Below are 17,841 nucleotides of genomic sequence, written 5' to 3' on the forward strand. Positions count from 1 at the left end.
ATCTAAAAATTGTCCATATTTCTGATAAATTATCCTAAAAATACCTCCACTCTTCTGGCTTTTTGTTCATTAAGGATTTTAGCTGATAGAAATTAGCCTCCATTGCTGCCCCTGCAATGCAGCAGTGAAAGCTAAGATTAGTTCCTATTAAACTCCTTCTTTTCAATAGGTACAGGATGCTTCATTAGGTGCAGTTGCTTGGTTGCAGTCAGGTGTTGCAGGTATTCCCCTTTTAAAGGAATTGGAGCACCATTGATACAGGAATGTTCACTGACTGACCAGGAAAGCAGCCATGCTTGAGCAGGGACATGTATGGGCAGATGGTCCATCAGTGAGCTAAGAATAATCCTGAACCCTCAAACAACAAAGACTTCTTTCTTTTGCTTTGAAATTGTGGGAAATTCCCTACCAGTGGGCCCTTCCAAGGATTACCTTTGAAAAGCTACTGTGTCAGCTGGTTTTCCATAGCTGCTGCTAAAACTGAGAAGTTAGGTAGATTATAATACTAACAGAAATTAATTTCTCTCCTTTTTTTCCCCAAAAGCAAAGGGGAGGAGGGAGGATTATGTATAACATAGGCAATAAGAAGGTAGATATTTTTGTTAACCCTGCTGGCAATATCTTAGCTCACACACCTCCAGCAGTAGCCAGGGTATTCATACAAACTCTTGCACACACTCTTCATCCTTCCCATTGTATCATTTGAGGTCCTTGCTCTCCTTTAAAGTAATTTATGGAGTGCTGTTTCTGTGGGTGAAGGGGAGTGAAATGTGACTGTGGAAATGTGCTTGTGCATACACCTGGCCTCGTGTGGTGTCAGTGACATTTGGAGCATTGATGTTTTCTCTAAATTTCCAACTTCGGAAGTCGGTTCTGTTTTATTCATGCAAGATGTCCTGTTCATATAATAATGCCTTTTCCATTTGTGCTTAAAACAATTCTACATATAGTCCAGCAGAACTCTTCAGGGGCACAGTGTTAAAAAGATAAGACACTTGTGCATGAGCTCTGTGGCCTGTGTCTGTATCCCCAGGACAGTTTGTATCACCTGCCCTCCCAGCTGTTTTAATCTCCATCCCTTGGGAATTTTCCTTTGTGTATCTGGACTGGTTACTCATGTACTATGCCTGGCATATTTATTTTTTTAATAATTGCATTTCTAGTAGGAATTTCTAGTAGTCCTGTGTGTATTAGAAATAGAGGTAGAAGCAGAACTCTGGCCTTTCTATCATGCAAATGCTCTTACCTAAGACTGTAAGAGGCATTGTGTCATTATTTTCAAGTTTTGTGTCTGCAGTGTGGTTGTGGTTCTACTTTTGCTAATAAATTCTGTTAGGAATGTTTTTAACCAAGTATTAATAAGGAGTAGTTTAATTTCTTTGGATCATCATTATTTGTAGTAGTAACATGGTTTACAAAGGTTTGCCTCAAAAATTTTCTCCTTTCCTGGTGCCAGCTTGCAGGTTTGAGGAAGGAGGCCACAGTGCTTCCCTTTGGTTGTGGAAAAGAGGGAAGTGGTTCAGGGCTTGGCAGGGAATATCATGTTCTCCCTGGGCTGGCTGGGCCCCTCAGAGATCCCTGCAGCAGTTTTAGGGCTGTGGTGTGTGTCAGGCTTGGATTCTGTGCTGCAGAATGTGGGATTCTTTCCCGAGGAGTGCGATGGGTTGGATGAGTTCATCCATGGTCACAGCAGCATTTGAAAGTGGGGTTTCAGCTGGTTTGGAGAGGGGCTTGCAGGTCCACAGGGTCTGCAGGACATACAGTCAGGAATGGCTGGAGGATACAAACACATCCTGCATCCAGAATTTCACCGAGTTAGGAGTGTGGATCAGCTGCTTCACTGCCCCCTGAGCCGTCTGAGGCTGCTTCAGCAGCAGATTGCTGGGAGCTTGTTCTGTGTCTTGGGAATGTTCCTGCAGTTCCTTAGTGTGCTGGTGTTGGAGCTTGGTTCTGATTCTGGAGTAATGATTATTTAATTAAAAAAATTTAAAATACAGTCTGTACTCAGATTGTAATCATTAAATTCAACTGTTTGAGTTCATTTCCTTATTAACTTAATCACCGAGCATGACAGCAAGGGACAAGTCACAGTTCAGTGATCTCTTATCAACCCTGTATCTGCTTGATCCAAATTGGCCTTCTGGAAGTGCAGAACTTTCACCAAGATTTTCCTTTTCCTGCTGTTGAAAACAAAAATATCTCAGAGTGTTAATTAAGAGCCTGGCATGGTGTGAGCCTGCCAGGCCCAAGTTCACCCGTTCTGAAGTGAAATGGGGGGTTGGCATAAAAAAAAAGCTTTTTTGATCAAATGTGGATGCAGCAGCAAAGTGCTGCACACACCATGGGAGCAATCAGCAGCCTGGGGAGAACATGTGGGTTACAGCAAAAGTGTAGTTTCAGAAAAACCCAAAAACCTCTGTCAAGAAGGGAACAAAATATGAGAAAAGGTTTTTCAGTCACTATTACAAGCAATTACTTGCATTTTCTATGAGAGTTTTCTGTGTTTTTCTTTGAGAAACTAAAACTGTTTGTGAAAGAAATGCCATGATACAAACATGAATTGCAGTGGTATTTGTTGAACTAAGATTAAATGGGGAATGATGTCCAGAATATCAGAACTGCTCTGAAAGAGTTTTAGTGCTGACTCTAATTTAGGTGTGCTTTCATGAGGTGACCAGTTAACCCAACTTAAACCTCTCAAAGGGAAAGAATTGTGCCTTGACCCCAAATGCAGCATAGAAATCAGGGGAAAATTCAGTCTTAAAATGGCAAATGGTTACAGAAAGATTTCTCTGGTGCTGGGTGGTGCAGAAACAAAGGCCTATGAAAAACCTGACAGGCCAGAATATTGCAAGAAAATGTAATAGTTATATACAAATGTCTTAAATGAGAATGAAAACAATTAATGTGTTGTTTGTAATCCTCTCCATAGAAGAAGGACTCCATGGAATTGTGAGCTGTACAGCTTGTGGGCAGCAAGTGAACCATTTTCAAAAGGATTCAATCTATAGACACCCTACACTGAAAGTGCTTATTTGTAAGGTATGTGGTGAACAGTTCTGTTTGGTTTTGTTTCAGAATGTCATATTCATTGGTTTGGGTGGGATTTTTGTGGGAGTAATTCTTGTTCATTGGTTGACAAAGTTTTCACTCATTAGCTGTTAAAATTAAGGAAAATAAAAGGAGGAAAAAAAAGCAGATATGCTTATGAGTTCATATTCCTTTTTTCTTATATTCCAGTTAAACTGGTGGTGATTTCTTTGTTATTTACTTCTACAGCTTTAAGGGTATAATCTTAGTGAATTTTTAATGTAAAACGATCTGTCTGAAATTTCTGCCTACTCATAATGTATTTTAAGAACAGATTCAAGTCTGCATCTCCTGGTAGAGCATTCCATGTAAAACAGCACTGAAATAAGGAGCAGAAAAGCAGCTTCAAAGCCATCTCTGTTTCTGCCAGCTTCTGGACTGTTTTAAGTTAGGGCAGCTTTGCAGTGCTGGTCTAATCCATAATCTGAGTCTTCAGCTGTGTGGCTTCCTGGTGGCTCCACACAGGCCCTGAGTTGGTGGCAGAGGGAAGAGGTGGGACAGGGCAGGAAGGAAATGTCCCTGCCTCCTGCTGTGGAGACCTCTGGTAGCTTCCAAAGAGCTGCACATATTGCCATTTCTATAGTGATGGAGATTTTGTATTTATAAGATATTGCTAAAGATAGAGATACAGTTCTGTGTTAGAATGTACATGGAGCATTTCCCTGCTCTTCCTCCTCCTCCTCCCCAGTTCCTCGTAAGTGTTACAGACTCAGCCATGCCCATCTAGGCTGGTTCTTCCCTGCATTCTGGCTTGTTTCTTTTACAAAATGTGCTTTACAAAAATCAGCTCACAAGGTGACCTCTTCCCACACCTCCACTGGAGTCCCAGCTCGTGTTCCTGGCCTTGCCACATCCATGTTCTGCAGTGTGAGCTAGGTCATTTTTGTAACCTGGTCAGGCTGTTGGGCTCAACAGCAGCTCTTGATTGGGAGCTCTACTACCTGAATTACATCAAGGGTTGTTCCCCTTGATTTTCTCTGATTTTACTGAATTGAACATGTGAATGTGAGAGGGAGGAATGGAATCCCCTTATCTTTATTTCTGTGCCTAGTTTTGCCCTTATTTTTCTCCTACTTAGGTAAAAGTCCCAGACCTGAGAAAATGTTTTCCTTTGACTGTGAATGTTCCATCAAGTGTCTAAACATCAGATTTTACTGGGGTTTTATGTTGATTTTGGTTGTTTGGATGGTTTAGTTGAACAGATGTACAAGTCTGTTCCAGATGATGGAGCATCATGATTGTCAATTCAGGTGATGAAGCCTCTTCTGCATTCTGAATTATATTAATAATGCCTGTTCAAAGTAGAGCTACAAGTCTGGGAGAACAGTAACAGCAGGAAAAAAACAACACCAAACCTTCAAAATTTGGTGTCAGCAAGCAATTCAGCAGCTGAAGCCTTCAGTACACCTAACTGAGTCATTTGTATTTTTTTATTACCATTACCAAATTTTCAGATGAAGATGCTTTGTTTGCACCTGGATATGGAATTCTTGGATGTTAACATCAGGATAAATACTGAAGACTTTTTAATCTAAAGCCTTATGGCATCATGTGGTAACATAAGGAGCATCCAGCTGAAAATTGTAATTCATGTGGGATTAATTGTGTGGGGGGATGTGGTGCTGATTTACCTAGGAAATAGATGGAAGAAAGATTCAGACTGGAGAGAAGTATTCAACTGATGTTCTAAAATACATAAATACAGAGCCATCAAACAAAAGCCTGTTTAATTTTCAAACAAACCTTGAGCCATTGAAATAAGTCATGGTTTGGGACCATGGAAGATGTTTTTTAGATTAAAACAAATGTAAAAGACTTGGAATGCTGAAGACCTTGCAGCTGCTGCTTTTGCTGGCTTGCTTCTAATGCATGCTGAAATTTAATGAACTGCTGAAGCCCAGTTGAGATTTAATAAAGAGATCCTTGTCCTCTCTCTTTCTTTGCAGACTTGCTACAAATATTACATGAGCGATGACATCAGTCGTGATTCAGATGGGATGGATGAACAGTGTAGGTAAGTGTACAAAAATTGCAATGTGTACAAAAACTGCAGTGTGTGCAAAACCTGCAATGTGTGCAAAATGGGAAAGTGTACAAAAACTGCAGTGTGTGCAAAATGGGAAAGTGTACAAAAACTGCAGTGTGTGCAGAATGGGAAAATGTACAAAAAGTGAAATAACACCCACAGCTCTACTGATTTGGGGGTCTTTTTTCTTGCTATTGTGACATTATTGACAAGTAAGGACAAGTACCTAAAAGCTGAATCAACAATTATTTGTCAACAAGAAATACTGAACCTCAGGATTTTTTAAACTGTTTTAGTAATGAACAGGAAAACATTTTTAAAGAAATGTGATAACAAACTCTTGTAATGTATCACATTTCTAGTTAAATAATGTCACCTTCCTAACACCTTAAAGATGGGTCTGGAATCTGACATTCTTAACTTTGAGCTGGAGAGACTCAGTTCTCCAGATGCATTTCCCACTCTTTAAATATCAGAGAGCTTTTCTGTCCTTATGTCAAATATCTAAATGTGTAATTCAGTAAAAATGGTGCAGTCTGTGGTTTCTGTGAGCTTATTGTCCACCACTTTTCAGTCTTTGTGTACTGCAGTAGTAATATATGAGTTAAGGCTAGAAAGACGGAAGCTTATTAATTTTGCTGTAAAATAAATCACAGATTTTCAGAAGAAACAGGGAAAAAAAGACGTAATTAATTTTTTCTCTTTTAAGAAATCAATGCTGAAATTCTGTTGGAAAATTACTGACCATTTCAGCTTTGTGAGGTGTTAATCTAAAACATGAATTTTCTGACTTTGCAATTCTCCAGTGAGCTTTTCAGTAACAGTTTCAAGTAATGGATATCTATTCATCACCTGAATTTTTAAATATGTGAACTTAATAATGTATCACCTTGTTGGTGTGGAGACAAAACTCTTACCTTTCTCAATCTCCTTGCAGGTGGTGTGCTGAAGGTGGAAATTTGATTTGCTGTGACTTTTGCCATAACGCCTTCTGTAAAAAGTGCATTTTGCGCAACCTGGGCCGAAAAGAGCTCTCGACTATCCTGGATGAAAATAACCAGTGGCACTGCTATATTTGCCATCCAGAGCCTTTGTTGGACTTGGTCACTGCTTGTGACAGTGTCTTTGAAAATTTAGAACAGTTGCTTCAACAAAACAAAAAAAAGATGAGAGTTGAAAATGAAAAAAGTAAAATATATGACCACACAGTCAAGTTTTCTCCAAAGAAAAATAATGCAAACTGTAATGGGGAAGAAAAAAAAATAGATAATTCATATTCAGGTTCACTAACATATTCTTATAAAGCACTAATGGTGCCAAAAGACTTGCTTAAGAAAACAAAAAAACTGATTGAAACTACAACAAATCTGAATTCTAGCTTTGTAAGCTTTTTGAAAAATGCTGCAGAAAATGTAGAAATAAGCCCAACTGTGCAACTGTGCCAGCTGAAAGCTTTTAAATCTGTGCTGAATGACATGAAAAAAGCTCATCTGTCACTAGAAGAAGGCCTGAACCTGGAGATTCAAGCACTGAATGTTAAAATCAAAGATAAAAATACCAAAGAGAAAAAAACAGAGGTTAGATCAGAAAAAAATGAGGTGAAAAAAGATGAAGGAAAGGAACATGTGGCATTAAAAGAGGATGACACCACACAGACACAGAAAAAAGTCGTGTCGGAGCAGCCTGACAATGAGCCCATGGATCAAAGTGTTCCCTCAGTGGAGCAGACAGATAACAAGGCAGCTCCTGGGGAGGAGAAGAAGTCCGGCAGAAATGAAGAACCGCAGTATGAGCCCAACAGTACAGAGGCTTTAGACATGGATATCGTGTCCATCCCCTCGTCCGTTCCTGAAGATATTTTTGAGACTCTGGAATCTGCGATGGAGATTCAGATGCCATCAGATGAGCAGGACAGTGGGAACACAGCAGCAGATCACGAGACTCCAAATTCAAATACAAAAGTGAACGCTCCTGTGAAAGATACCAAAGGTGGTACCAAGCTAAAATCGTCAGCTAAAGGAACAAAAGAACTGATTGTAAAATTGACTCCTGTTTCCCTTTCAGAGTCCACAGTTAAAGGTGAAGGTCAAGACAACAGCCTTGAAAAGGAGAGTAAAGATGTTGATGCATCCAAAGATGCTGATGCATCCAAAGACATTGATGAATCTAAAGGTGTTGATGCATCTCAAGCTGGGGCAGCAAACTCTGATTCTGGAAAACAGAACCACAGTGCTGGCAGCGAGCCCTCCACGGAGAACGACGCTGCGCCCGTGGAGGACTCGGATCTCCGGCGGTCACCGCGGGTCAAGACCACCCCACTGAGGCGCCCCACGGACATCAGCCCCCTGACATCCAACTCAGAGGAGGACAGCAATGACACGAGCAACGAAAAACAGAAGAGGAAAGCATCCAAGCAACCCAGGAGGAAAAGCGATAAAAGAAATACTTCTGACAGCGCTGCTGATGGTCCCAGTCCTAACAAACTTTCCAAATCCAAAAAGCCATATGACTTAGATCACAGCTCGGACTCTGATGAGGTGCCAGCTGTTCTTAAAGAAGCAGGGATGATGAGTCGCAGCTCCTCGGACAGTGAGAGCAACAGTGAAGCACCAGCAAAGAATCAAAAGACTTCAGATTTTCAAAAGAGTCAACCAGTAAAGGATGAAAATGGGAAACGAAAAAGGAAGAGTTCCAGTTCCGGTTCAGATTTAGATGCTAAAAGAGGCAAATCAGCTAAAAATGCTGCTGCTGCTAAAAAGAAACGACAAAACTACTCTGATTCTTCAAACTATGATTCTGACTTGGAAAAAGAGATACAAATGTTGAGTAAAATTGAGGCTGCAAAGAAATCGAAGAAAAAATTCTCAAGAAAAGATGATAGTTATGATTCCTCTGATGAAGAGCAGAGGAAAAAAGTAAGCAGCAAGAGAAAGTTAAATCTGAAGAAGAAGAGAGGTAAATCTTCTGAAGAAGAGGATGATGGTGAGAAGTCTTCTCCAGAGAAGGAAATGAATCACTCTTCTAAAGATAAAAAAACAGGTAAGAGGTCAGCTGCTAAGGACAAGTTAAGCAGAGACTCAAAAGAAAAATCTGCAAAGGGAAAACGTGATGAGTCATCTGATGCTGAGAAATCTTCATTGGAAAAAGAGGAGAGTCCTGAAGTTAAGAAAAAGAAGGATTTGAAAAAGAAAAAGGCACAGGATGATGATTCTTCTTCTGAGAGTACTGAGAAATCGGAAAAGAAAGAGCACAAGTTGGAGTCTTCAAAAGACAGACTCAAGAACAAAAAAGGATCAGAAAGCAAAGCAAAGAAATCTGAAAAATTGAAAAAGAAAGGTTTCAAGAAAGAACAAGATGATTCCTCTTCTGATCTTGATAAGTCATCTCCAGAGAAAGGAAGTAGCAATTCTTCTGAAAACGACAAAATTAAAAAGGAACCCGTGTTTACAGAAAAGAGAAAATTGAGAGAGAGAGTAGCTAAAAGAGTACACATTGATTTATCCTCTGATACTGAGAAATCTCCCCAGAAAGAGGAGAGTTCTGATGATGATGCCATGCAGCGTAAAAAACGAACTGAAACGAAAGAAAAGAGGAAAATAAGCCACAAAAAGAAGATTTCCAAGAAAGAACAGAATGACTCATCCTCTTCTGATGAGGAGTCTTATGAAGACAGTAAGAAAAAGGTTAAGAGAGGATCAGTAAAAGAAAGTAAAAAGAGCAACTTAAAAAAGAAAGTGGCAAAAAAGAAGGTGGTTGTCACTTCCTCTTCCCAGTCTGATAAGGAGGAAAACGATGATCAGAATTCCACAGGCGATGGAAGCAGCGACGAGCAGAAGATCAGGCCCGTGACTGAAAGCTTGATGCTGTCTGCTGATGCAGGATTTTGTCAGTCATCAGGTGTGCAAAAGTTGTTCATTTGGGTGACATTTCATAATCCAGAAGCAAAAAACCCTTATCAGTTGGCAATTATACATTTAAGTGTTTGCAGCCTGGTGGGTTTTCTGATACGGATTTGGAAGCACGTGTTGTAAAGTTCCTTCCAGCCAAACTGTCCTGTGAGATTCTACAATTTCAGTTTGTTCCTTGAGGAAAAAAATGTTGTCACTGGAAATGGAGGTGCTTTGGGAACTCCAGGCAGTATTTACAACAGGTACTGCCTTGGAGTCCAGCTTTTCAAAGCCTGGCCCTTGCCTCAGCTTCCCAGGGACTGTGTAGCACAAGCTGGTTGGAAGGAGTAGATAATGTGAACTCACATTTATCACCTCCTGCCTGTGCACTGGAGGTGATGCTGGAGACCTGTGGCATTGTAATATACATTTAAAAATCAAGTAAATTCTATTTATGCCTCACAAGAGCCATGTAGGCTTAGAACAGCTACTTAGGAATCTGCCATTGTTTTCATATGTTGTGTCTGTGTGCAGATAATACTGGGACTTGTGGGGCTTTTCTGTGAGTGCTGCCTTATCAGTGTTTTCCCCAGTGATGTCACTGCTGAGGGAGATTGCAGATAATTCATGGTTTGCATAGCAATGATTTGTTTTTTTGCAATGGTCACTGCTACAGCCATTAAAACTCTCCTATAGACAGGTAATTGATGGCACTCAGTGACAGTTTTCAGCACCACTGGACCATCAGTGAAAAATGCCTTAAAAATGGAATTGCTCTTGTACAGTTCATTGGAATGGCCCAGGAGAAAGGTGGTTTTAGTTTATCAGAAGGTGTCTGAGGCATTGGGAGTTGTTTCATTGGCAGGTCACAATGGGTGAGGTGGATAGCAGGGTACAAACTGAACAAGGTTGTGGTGTGGCGTGATTGACAGGAGAGTTAGACAGGAGAGAGAGAAGTGGTTTGGTTTAGACTGGAGACAGAATGCTAAAAATGAGGTGTCTGAATTCCTGTCTGCAAATCACCTCACGGGCCATTTTAGTGGGGTTGAGCTGGATGTGTGCCCAAAGGATGAGAGGCAGTGGATACAGCATTTATCAAAGAAAACTGATACAGATACTGGAGTATTCTTACACTGAGCATGCTCAAAGCTTGGGACTGGTTGCCCTCTTGAACTTCAGAATTTTTGTCCTTGGAAATGCTCAAAACTTGACTGGCCAAGACCCTGAGGTAACTGACCTGACTTTGGAGTTAGCTTTGCTTTGAGACAAAAGTTGGAGTAGAGTTGGAGCTGGAGTAGAGCGTGTCCAGATGTCTCTTTTAGCTTTAGTTATCATTTGATTCTGTGAAATTCTGCCTATGTTAGTGTATAGGCAGAGGAGAAGAATGTGGCCTTTGTCTGCAGTTTGCTTTTGGTTAATAGGTGAATTAATAAAACAGTCTGATCTGTGTCTGAATAAGCTGTGTATTGTAGAATTGAATGAGACTTAGGATCTGGTTTAACCAACAGGATACTTTTACTTATCTACATGAGGGACTTTCTGTGATCACCTTGGAGTGTGCCCCTTGCAGCCTAGTTTTAGTCTAATCCTCCAATCCCCACAGGTAGAAAATAAACAGAAATTATGAATGAGGGGATCTCAGCTCATTGGGATTGCAAAGTTTCTTTCCCTTAATTTCACTACCTAGCAGATTTGTCTGACTTGCATGCCAGGTGAAAGAGAAAAAAGCAAGGGGAGAGGCCTGGGAATGTGCTAGAAGCAATCCAGATTTCTCAGCCCAGCCAGGAGAGTGCAGAGGAGCTCCAGGGCAGGACTCTCACTGTGCTGTTCCTTCTCTGTCACGTGTCCCACACTGTTGGTCTTGTACATTGTACATGAGACAGTGCCATGTCGTGCAGCTGAGTTTGGCTATTTGCAGTAAGGATAGCATGTGGAATTCTCAAAATACAGCTCTTTACACACACTCACAGTGTGAAAGCAAAAATAGGAAGGGCTGGTGTTCTCCAGTAGTTCCCTCCTGGAACCAGGGCAACCCCCGGGCCTGGGATGCAGCTCTGTCCTGTGCTTGTTGTGCCTCTTTTCAGTTGGCACAAACTCACTCGTGGAGCTTCTGACAGAGCAAAGAACTTCTTAGGAAACTTATTTCTGGTTCCTGACTAGAGTATTTAGTCTCTTATGTTTTGGTGTAAAATCCCAAATTCACAGTGTGTAATTAGGAACGAGTTGCAAGTTGTGTGTAGTAGCGAGCAAAACTGAAGAAACAAGATTTATTTTTAGTTGTCAAGACAGGTAACTGGTAGAAAAGTGGTATCACCAAGCTGTTTTTAAATGGGGATTGTTGATGGAGATGCAGTTCATGTGTTGTGCTGTTTATTGCGCTGTCAAGTATTGTCTCTTGTTGTATTTACACATATTGGGCTTCTTTTCCAGGAGATGAGGGAGATGCTCTATCAAGGACTATCCCAATGGAGGAGGAGGAAGATGATGATGATGACGACCCTGAGAATAGGTATGATACCCTCCGTAAGGACTTAAAAACGCTTAGAGCACAGCCTAGGTGCGGGCGCGAGCCGGCGCAACGGAGGAGCAAGCAGGTGGTAAAAAGCACGGCTGCCTGCCCGGTAAAGACTCGCTCACGGGCCTCCTGCAAGTGTGAACACGGGGCCAGAAAACACAGGCCCAGAGCCAGGAATGCAAAGCAAACGTTTAGAAGTGGTAGAGCCAGGTGTGCAAAGCAAATGTTCAGAGGTGGCAGCTGACACACCTGGCTGGGGGTGTTCCCAGAGCGCTGTCCCCCTGGGGTCCCGGGTGCTCCTGGGAGGGGGTGACAGGGGTCTGCAGGCAGGTCACAAGCTGCTGCTGCTGCTGCTAAATGTGAATTTCAGCTAGTTGTGGGCACTAGAAGGGGACGGTTTGCATCTGTGCAGTATGCAGTGCTGCAATATTTTCAGAATGAATTTGGTTATTACTGTTGCTTAATATGCTTTTTTTAATTGAAATGCCTTTTCTCAATAAAGAGAAAGCACAAATGTGGGGGAAAAACCATATTAGATATTTTCAGCTGTTAATTTAACTGAGTTTAAATCCACTAAAAAGTACCTGAAATAACTAATGTGAGTTAAGGCCATGATTCTACAAGCACTGTGCATAGGCTCAATTGGTATCAAAGAGACTAATTATATATTTTAAGTCTTTGCATAGATATTTTCAGAATTGTGGCTTATATGTATTGCTTCAGTTTGGAATTTAATAAAAAAGAATCACTGTAAGATACAGTTAGCTAAGATATGTCTTATTTTACCAGTACCATTGTAGCTATCAAAATGAGCCTGGCTAGAAATGTAAAGCTTAATTTCCTAAATGCACAACATGAAGTGTCACTCAACTCCAGGCCACAGGTTCTTTTTGGAAGTTACTGTAGTTAGACTGAAGAGCTGCTCAACAAATTTTTATACAGTGTTTCAGAAACTGATTTTTTTGTTTTTGTTGTTTTGGCCATGTAGCATGTGTGGGACCAGTTGCTGGTGGAGTCTTTTTCTGCTTCTGAGCCTTACTAGTTTAGAATATGGAATCCTTGTTTCACAGAGTTGTATGTTTTGATATGTGGCTGAAGTAAATTTTAAAAACACTGTATTATATCCTTTACAGACCTCAGTTTGGCATCAAAATGCTGCTGCTGAATTAGTTCTTGTGTGTTTTCAGTCATCAAATTTAACCCAGTTATTCAGCTCTTTAAAGAAAGATGCTTTTTAGGGACTTGACAGCACAGGGTCATAAGCAGAACATGTAAACTTTGCTATAACAAGATTTTTTAAAATCATGTTTTAATTTCAGTCCTGTTTTAATTAATTCATTTTCTTTTTTATTTTTTATTGTTGTTGTGAGTTTCTGGTTGATAACTAAACGAATACACTTTTGTCAGAAGTTCAGTATTTACTGCTCAAACATTTCTGACAGAACTCAATCATTATTAAGAGCTATATTGGGAAATAAATGAACCTAATTGATAACAAACAGTAATATAAATTTGGGCTTTAAAAATCAGTTTCTGCACTTTGTTTTGAAGCTGCCTCTTTGTTAAGTTTTTATTTAGGGGGCCTTTTGAACATCTATTTATGAGATGGGGAGGTATTTTGTCAATAAACAGTGTTGTCAACCCTCAGACATGTTAACTGGTAATGCAGTCTGACTTTACCTTCATCATGTGTTGTACTTGGCACCAAAATCAGAGCTATCAACTGTAAAAAGATGGAACAAATTTGAGAAGTTAAAAACTTGTTCTTCTGTTTACTCAACACAAAGTGTTTAAGTAGTTTACCTACTGATTCAGAGAAGTTGCCTATTTTCTTCCAGGCCAAAGAGGGTACCTAGTACCTGCTGGGTGTTTGTAGTGTGGGAACTCTCCTGTTTGCAAGTCTCTAGTTTAGATGTTCTGTTATTTGCATACCTGGGGATGTGCATGACATGAATATTAATAGCCTTGAAATCATCTTTTTGCCAAATTGCAATATCCAAGTGGGTCATACTATGCTATACAGTGCTGTATGCTTTCATCTTCTGTTGTGTAACTATTATTGGTCCTTCTGATCTTTTAAATGGTACTGTTTGATATGTTTGCAGTAGTTCTGTTTATTAAGAAGTTAATAGTGTATTAAATGCAGAATGCCTTTAAGTATTTGATGGTCACAATAAATTTTTGTAAAACGTTTTTCTTGTCCAAGCATTTAATTTAATCCAACTCTGACAGCTTGAAAATCAGCCTCTTCCAACAAAGACAGCACAGTATTTAGAACAAGGTGTTTGGCAGTTTTCACTCATTTTTTTAGACATGTATGACATTTCATCCAAATATTAATGCCTTAAAATATATTTTAAAGGGTTCTGAATTTTCTAGTAGTATCCTGAAGGCCCATTTAGGGCAGTAGTGCTCTAGCTGGAATTCTGGTGGCTTTTATTAGCCACATCCCACCATCCTCCCCCACCCAAGGGCTTCTTTCAGGCAACCTTCTTTCTACATATAATTAGTAGGTATTTATGAACACTGAGTGTGAGTTGATGTAATCTAATTGGTAATAAAACATCACAATCGTGAACCAAAATTTAAAATCATGGCTTTTTAAGAAAAAAAGATTTTGACAGTGGTAGCATTGTCTCACCAAGATTTTGAACAATCTCATTGTATTGGCACTGTAAAATTCTTGAACAAGAATGGTGCAAATTACCATGGGGGCTTAGCTCCACAGCATGAGAGGCTGCACCTGCTGTTCCAGCTCTGCTGCAAAGTCTGAAGGAGCTTTTAAAGTAGTCCTGCAGTGTAACCAAGCAACCCCTGGGTAATTTCCAGTCTGTCTCTTGTGAAAACTCTTTTCTTTTAGCACGACTTAAAAATCCATAGTAGTCAATTCATTGTTTAGAAGTGTGTTCTGCTGGGGCTGTTCTTACAAATGGGAAGTATCTTTAAATCCCAGTTGATACAAAACTGTGCATGTGTGCTGTTATTTTATCCTAGAGTTGGTTTTGTGTGTCCTGGTTGAGGCTGCAGCCCCGTCCTGTGAGGCACTGGATGTGTGCTGGGAGAGTGCCCTTCATGCAAATGTCACCATAAGTTCAGATAAGATGGAGTGGGGCAACATAACATGCTCAAGGTCACAGCAGATCAGCGCAGGAATGAGTAAAATGCAGGGATTTTGAAATATTATTTTATTTTTTACTTTATTTTTTGCTGCCTGAAACCCTGTGCTGGAGGTCATATGGCTCTCTGTGCCTCTTAATTAAATCCATTGCTGGTGCTCAACTGTTACATCTGAATGGCCAAGAATCTTTTATGTCCTTGACCTGAGTAAATATTACAGTCCCTTTTGATTTCCATGGTTTTCTCTGAAAGAATATGAGTGAGGGAATTTTCACACTATCACAGCTTCTTTTTCTTGCTGCTATTAATGCAAATACTTAAATGTTAAAGTACCATATGAAGTTTCTTAGCTGAGAAACCTGGTAACTTTAAATGGGTTATATAATAAAGTAGAAATATGATGTGTTATCCTGGTCAACATCTATTGTGGTTTAATTTAAATCCAGCTTCCAGAGTCCTGTACTCAGTTTATAATAATTAATGTAAACCATTTGTTAATCAGTCATTTGTCAACGTGCATTTACAAGGCCTAATCTCTTTGGGTCTAATGTTGCTTACACTTAGCATTCTTATCAGATATGTAGTTAATTAAAAATTAGTATCTTTTAAATTTTAAACATCTTAATAATGTCTCAATTTTTGGCCTAAATTCATACCAGAAAATGCAGCTTTTCTCACTGACAAACAGTCTCATCTCAATTTGGTTGCAAGCAGTGAAGTCTTTATCCTAGATAAAAAAAACAGGACTTATTTTCTATCATAGCAGTAACTTCTTAATCAGTATTATTATAAACAATTAGAAGCTGATCAGTTTACCCAGTCTGGTTGTTGTTTATCCTGGTGATTAATAGGAAATGAGAGCATTGTCTCTTTATGGATGGTAGATGTTGTGCATGGCCTTTTTAGGTGTGAGATACATTTGTTGTTTCCTATAGCTGTTAAAAATAGATACTTCATTAAAGAAAATTTAAAATGAAGGTTTTGTTTTGCTAAGAACCAAAGTCAGCCTTTTAAAGGTGACTTGTGTAGAGGTAAGTATTGCCATCCACAAGCTGTGTTGACTTTGCTGATGCACTTGCCAAAATAAGTCAAAGGCAGGACTTTCAGGATTCAATTTCCTTTTTTTTTTTCCAGATCTTTTAGATTTTTCCTCTTCCAAAACTCTGGGTTTTTATTAAACAAGAAGAGTAGCCAGACCACTGCTCTCTGCATTTTCTGGAGTAGGAGTCAAGGTTAATAATTTATGTTAAAAGCTGTTAAAGGGAAGCCAGCCTGTGACATTCCAAGCAGTTTCATTTTAAGAAAAAATTCTGACTATTAAGAGATGGAAGAAATATAGTCTGAATTTCTTTATGAGGAGCTGTTTATATCTGCTGCTGTTACACATGGTGTGCTGGGTTTTAAAAAAAATCAACAAACAACCAAAGCCTAAATCCCTTTTCCAAATATCCTCTGGAAGGACCTAGTGCAAAATGCATTTGGAAGAGGATATTACTTATCTGTAGACTTTAATAAGTTTTATTTGGGTTCATGCTGTGATTTCTTGATAGATGTGGAATTAAGGTTCTCCAAGGGTACTGCTTGGTAAAGTTTTAATCAGCTTTTTCTTCTCAAGAGTGAGGGGGAGGGAGTGTTTTGGATGCTGATGGATGGTCTGACTCACTGAACAAACTGAAATGTTTATTAAACTATTTTGCTTCCATCTTTTAATAATAACTGAATATAAATTAGTGTGGGAGTGTTTTTAAAAGCTATGCTATTGCTAAAAAATTAGAAAATACTGTGTGGAGTGTCAGGAAAGATAGCTTGGGAAGAGTCCCTTTGAAAAATTATTATGTTTTAGGGACACATTGCAGGCTGAAAAAATGAAATACTGATTGTTAAAAACCCATTTTATAGTGTTCCATAGAAGCAACAACTCAGTTTTCTGTAGGATAGGAAATTTTAGTTGAGAGATCCCTGTTCCTTTGCCATTCCCAAGTGGAGGCTGGATTGTGGTTCAGTTCCATGGCTTTTGAGCTGTTGTTTTGACTGGTGTGAGAGCGTCCCCATCCTGAACTATGTACACACAGCGTGCATTAATTCTCCCAAAAACAAAGACAGATGAGGTTTCACCTAGAAAATACATATTTCATTTTAAATGGATGAATGAAAACTGTAGTATTCCTGATATTTATATAAGGAAAACCTGGTTTGTTTAAGTCCACTATTTTCCTTTTTGACATACCTGCCTTGGATAGACTCAGAAGATTTTTGTGTTGCAAGTGCATGTAAAGAAATTTTTTTTCCATAGTCACTTGTGTATTAGCTGGGAACTTCTTCTGCAGTGAAACCATGGGAAGCTGAGTGGACAGTTTGTGGAGCAGGAAATAAGATGATGATTTTTATCTGAAATTCAAGTCCTGTAGTGTTGGTCAGGCTTTTTGGGTATAAACACAGAAGGGATTTTGCAAGAGCTGCTGGAAGGCAAGTGCTTGTGGTTAGTTATCCAGACAGACCATGAATAAAATGAATTCTCTTAAGTCTGTGCATTTTATAGCCATTTAAAGTCTGCTGTAAAGCAGGAAACTTCTCTTTTTAAGAAGCTTTATACAAACCTGCTTTCTAAAAGCAAGTCAACACATTACATTCATGTGAGATTTTTGCTGATAGATCCTGTCTTGCCACAATGACTTTTCATCACGTGTCTTTTTTTTGTTCAGCTTTCAGCCCTTTTTTTGAAGTTCTGAATGGTGTAGGATTACACTTGTCATTCACAGATTTACTTGAACAGTGGAATAAATAGTGTTTTCTGTTTTACTTCAAAGAATTGCCAAGAAAATGCTTTTAGAAGAAATCAAAGCCAATCTTTCCTCTGATGAGGATACGTCTTCAGATGAGCAGCCGGAGGAAGGAAAGAAGAAACCTGCAAAGCAACCTGAAAACACAGCAGATGATGGTAAGCACCAAAAAGCATCTGGGAAAACGTGGTGCTGTGGCACCTATCATGATTTCAGGGGTCACTTGGGAAAATGATGATGGTTAAAGTTATCAGCAAAAAATATTACTGATTTTGATGTGTAGTTGCCACATAGAGACCAACGTATGTGGTCATGAGGATTATCATGACTTTTAGTCTTCTGTATCTTTATTTTTTTTCTTATGGTCTGGATTTTGTAAGCAATTAAGAAGTCCTAGGGGTTTGTGAGGGGTTATTATCTGTACAG

The 17,841-nt window shown here is 39.5% G+C and overlaps 1 protein-coding gene across 8 annotated transcripts in view; it reads left to right on the forward strand.

Annotated features, from left to right (window-relative positions):
• Positions 1-17,841, forward strand: part of ATRX (ATRX chromatin remodeler) — a 66,563-nt gene that overhangs the window by 17,041 nt on the left and 31,681 nt on the right. For 7 of the 8 annotated variants that reach the window (XR_005630083.1, XM_039731141.1, XM_039731143.1 and 4 more), the window contains 5 exons: positions 2,933-3,042; positions 5,037-5,104; positions 6,054-9,013; positions 11,434-11,512; positions 17,443-17,573. Coding sequence is in view for 7 of the 8 variants with exons in the window: in XM_039731141.1 (XP_039587075.1) it covers positions 2,933-3,042; positions 5,037-5,104; positions 6,054-9,013; positions 11,434-11,512; positions 17,443-17,573 (3,348 nt within the window). In the remaining variant the exon portion in view is untranslated. The remainder of the gene's footprint in view (positions 1-2,932; positions 3,043-5,036; positions 5,105-6,053; positions 9,014-11,433; positions 11,513-17,442; positions 17,574-17,841) is intronic. The other variant, XM_039731142.1, reaches the window with a different exon arrangement.

Source organism: Passer montanus, unplaced genomic scaffold (genome assembly GCF_014805655.1).
Source record: "Passer montanus isolate IOZ18808 unplaced genomic scaffold, ASM1480565v1 scaffold76, whole genome shotgun sequence".
NCBI classification, from domain to species: Eukaryota; Metazoa; Chordata; class Aves; order Passeriformes; family Passeridae; genus Passer; species Passer montanus.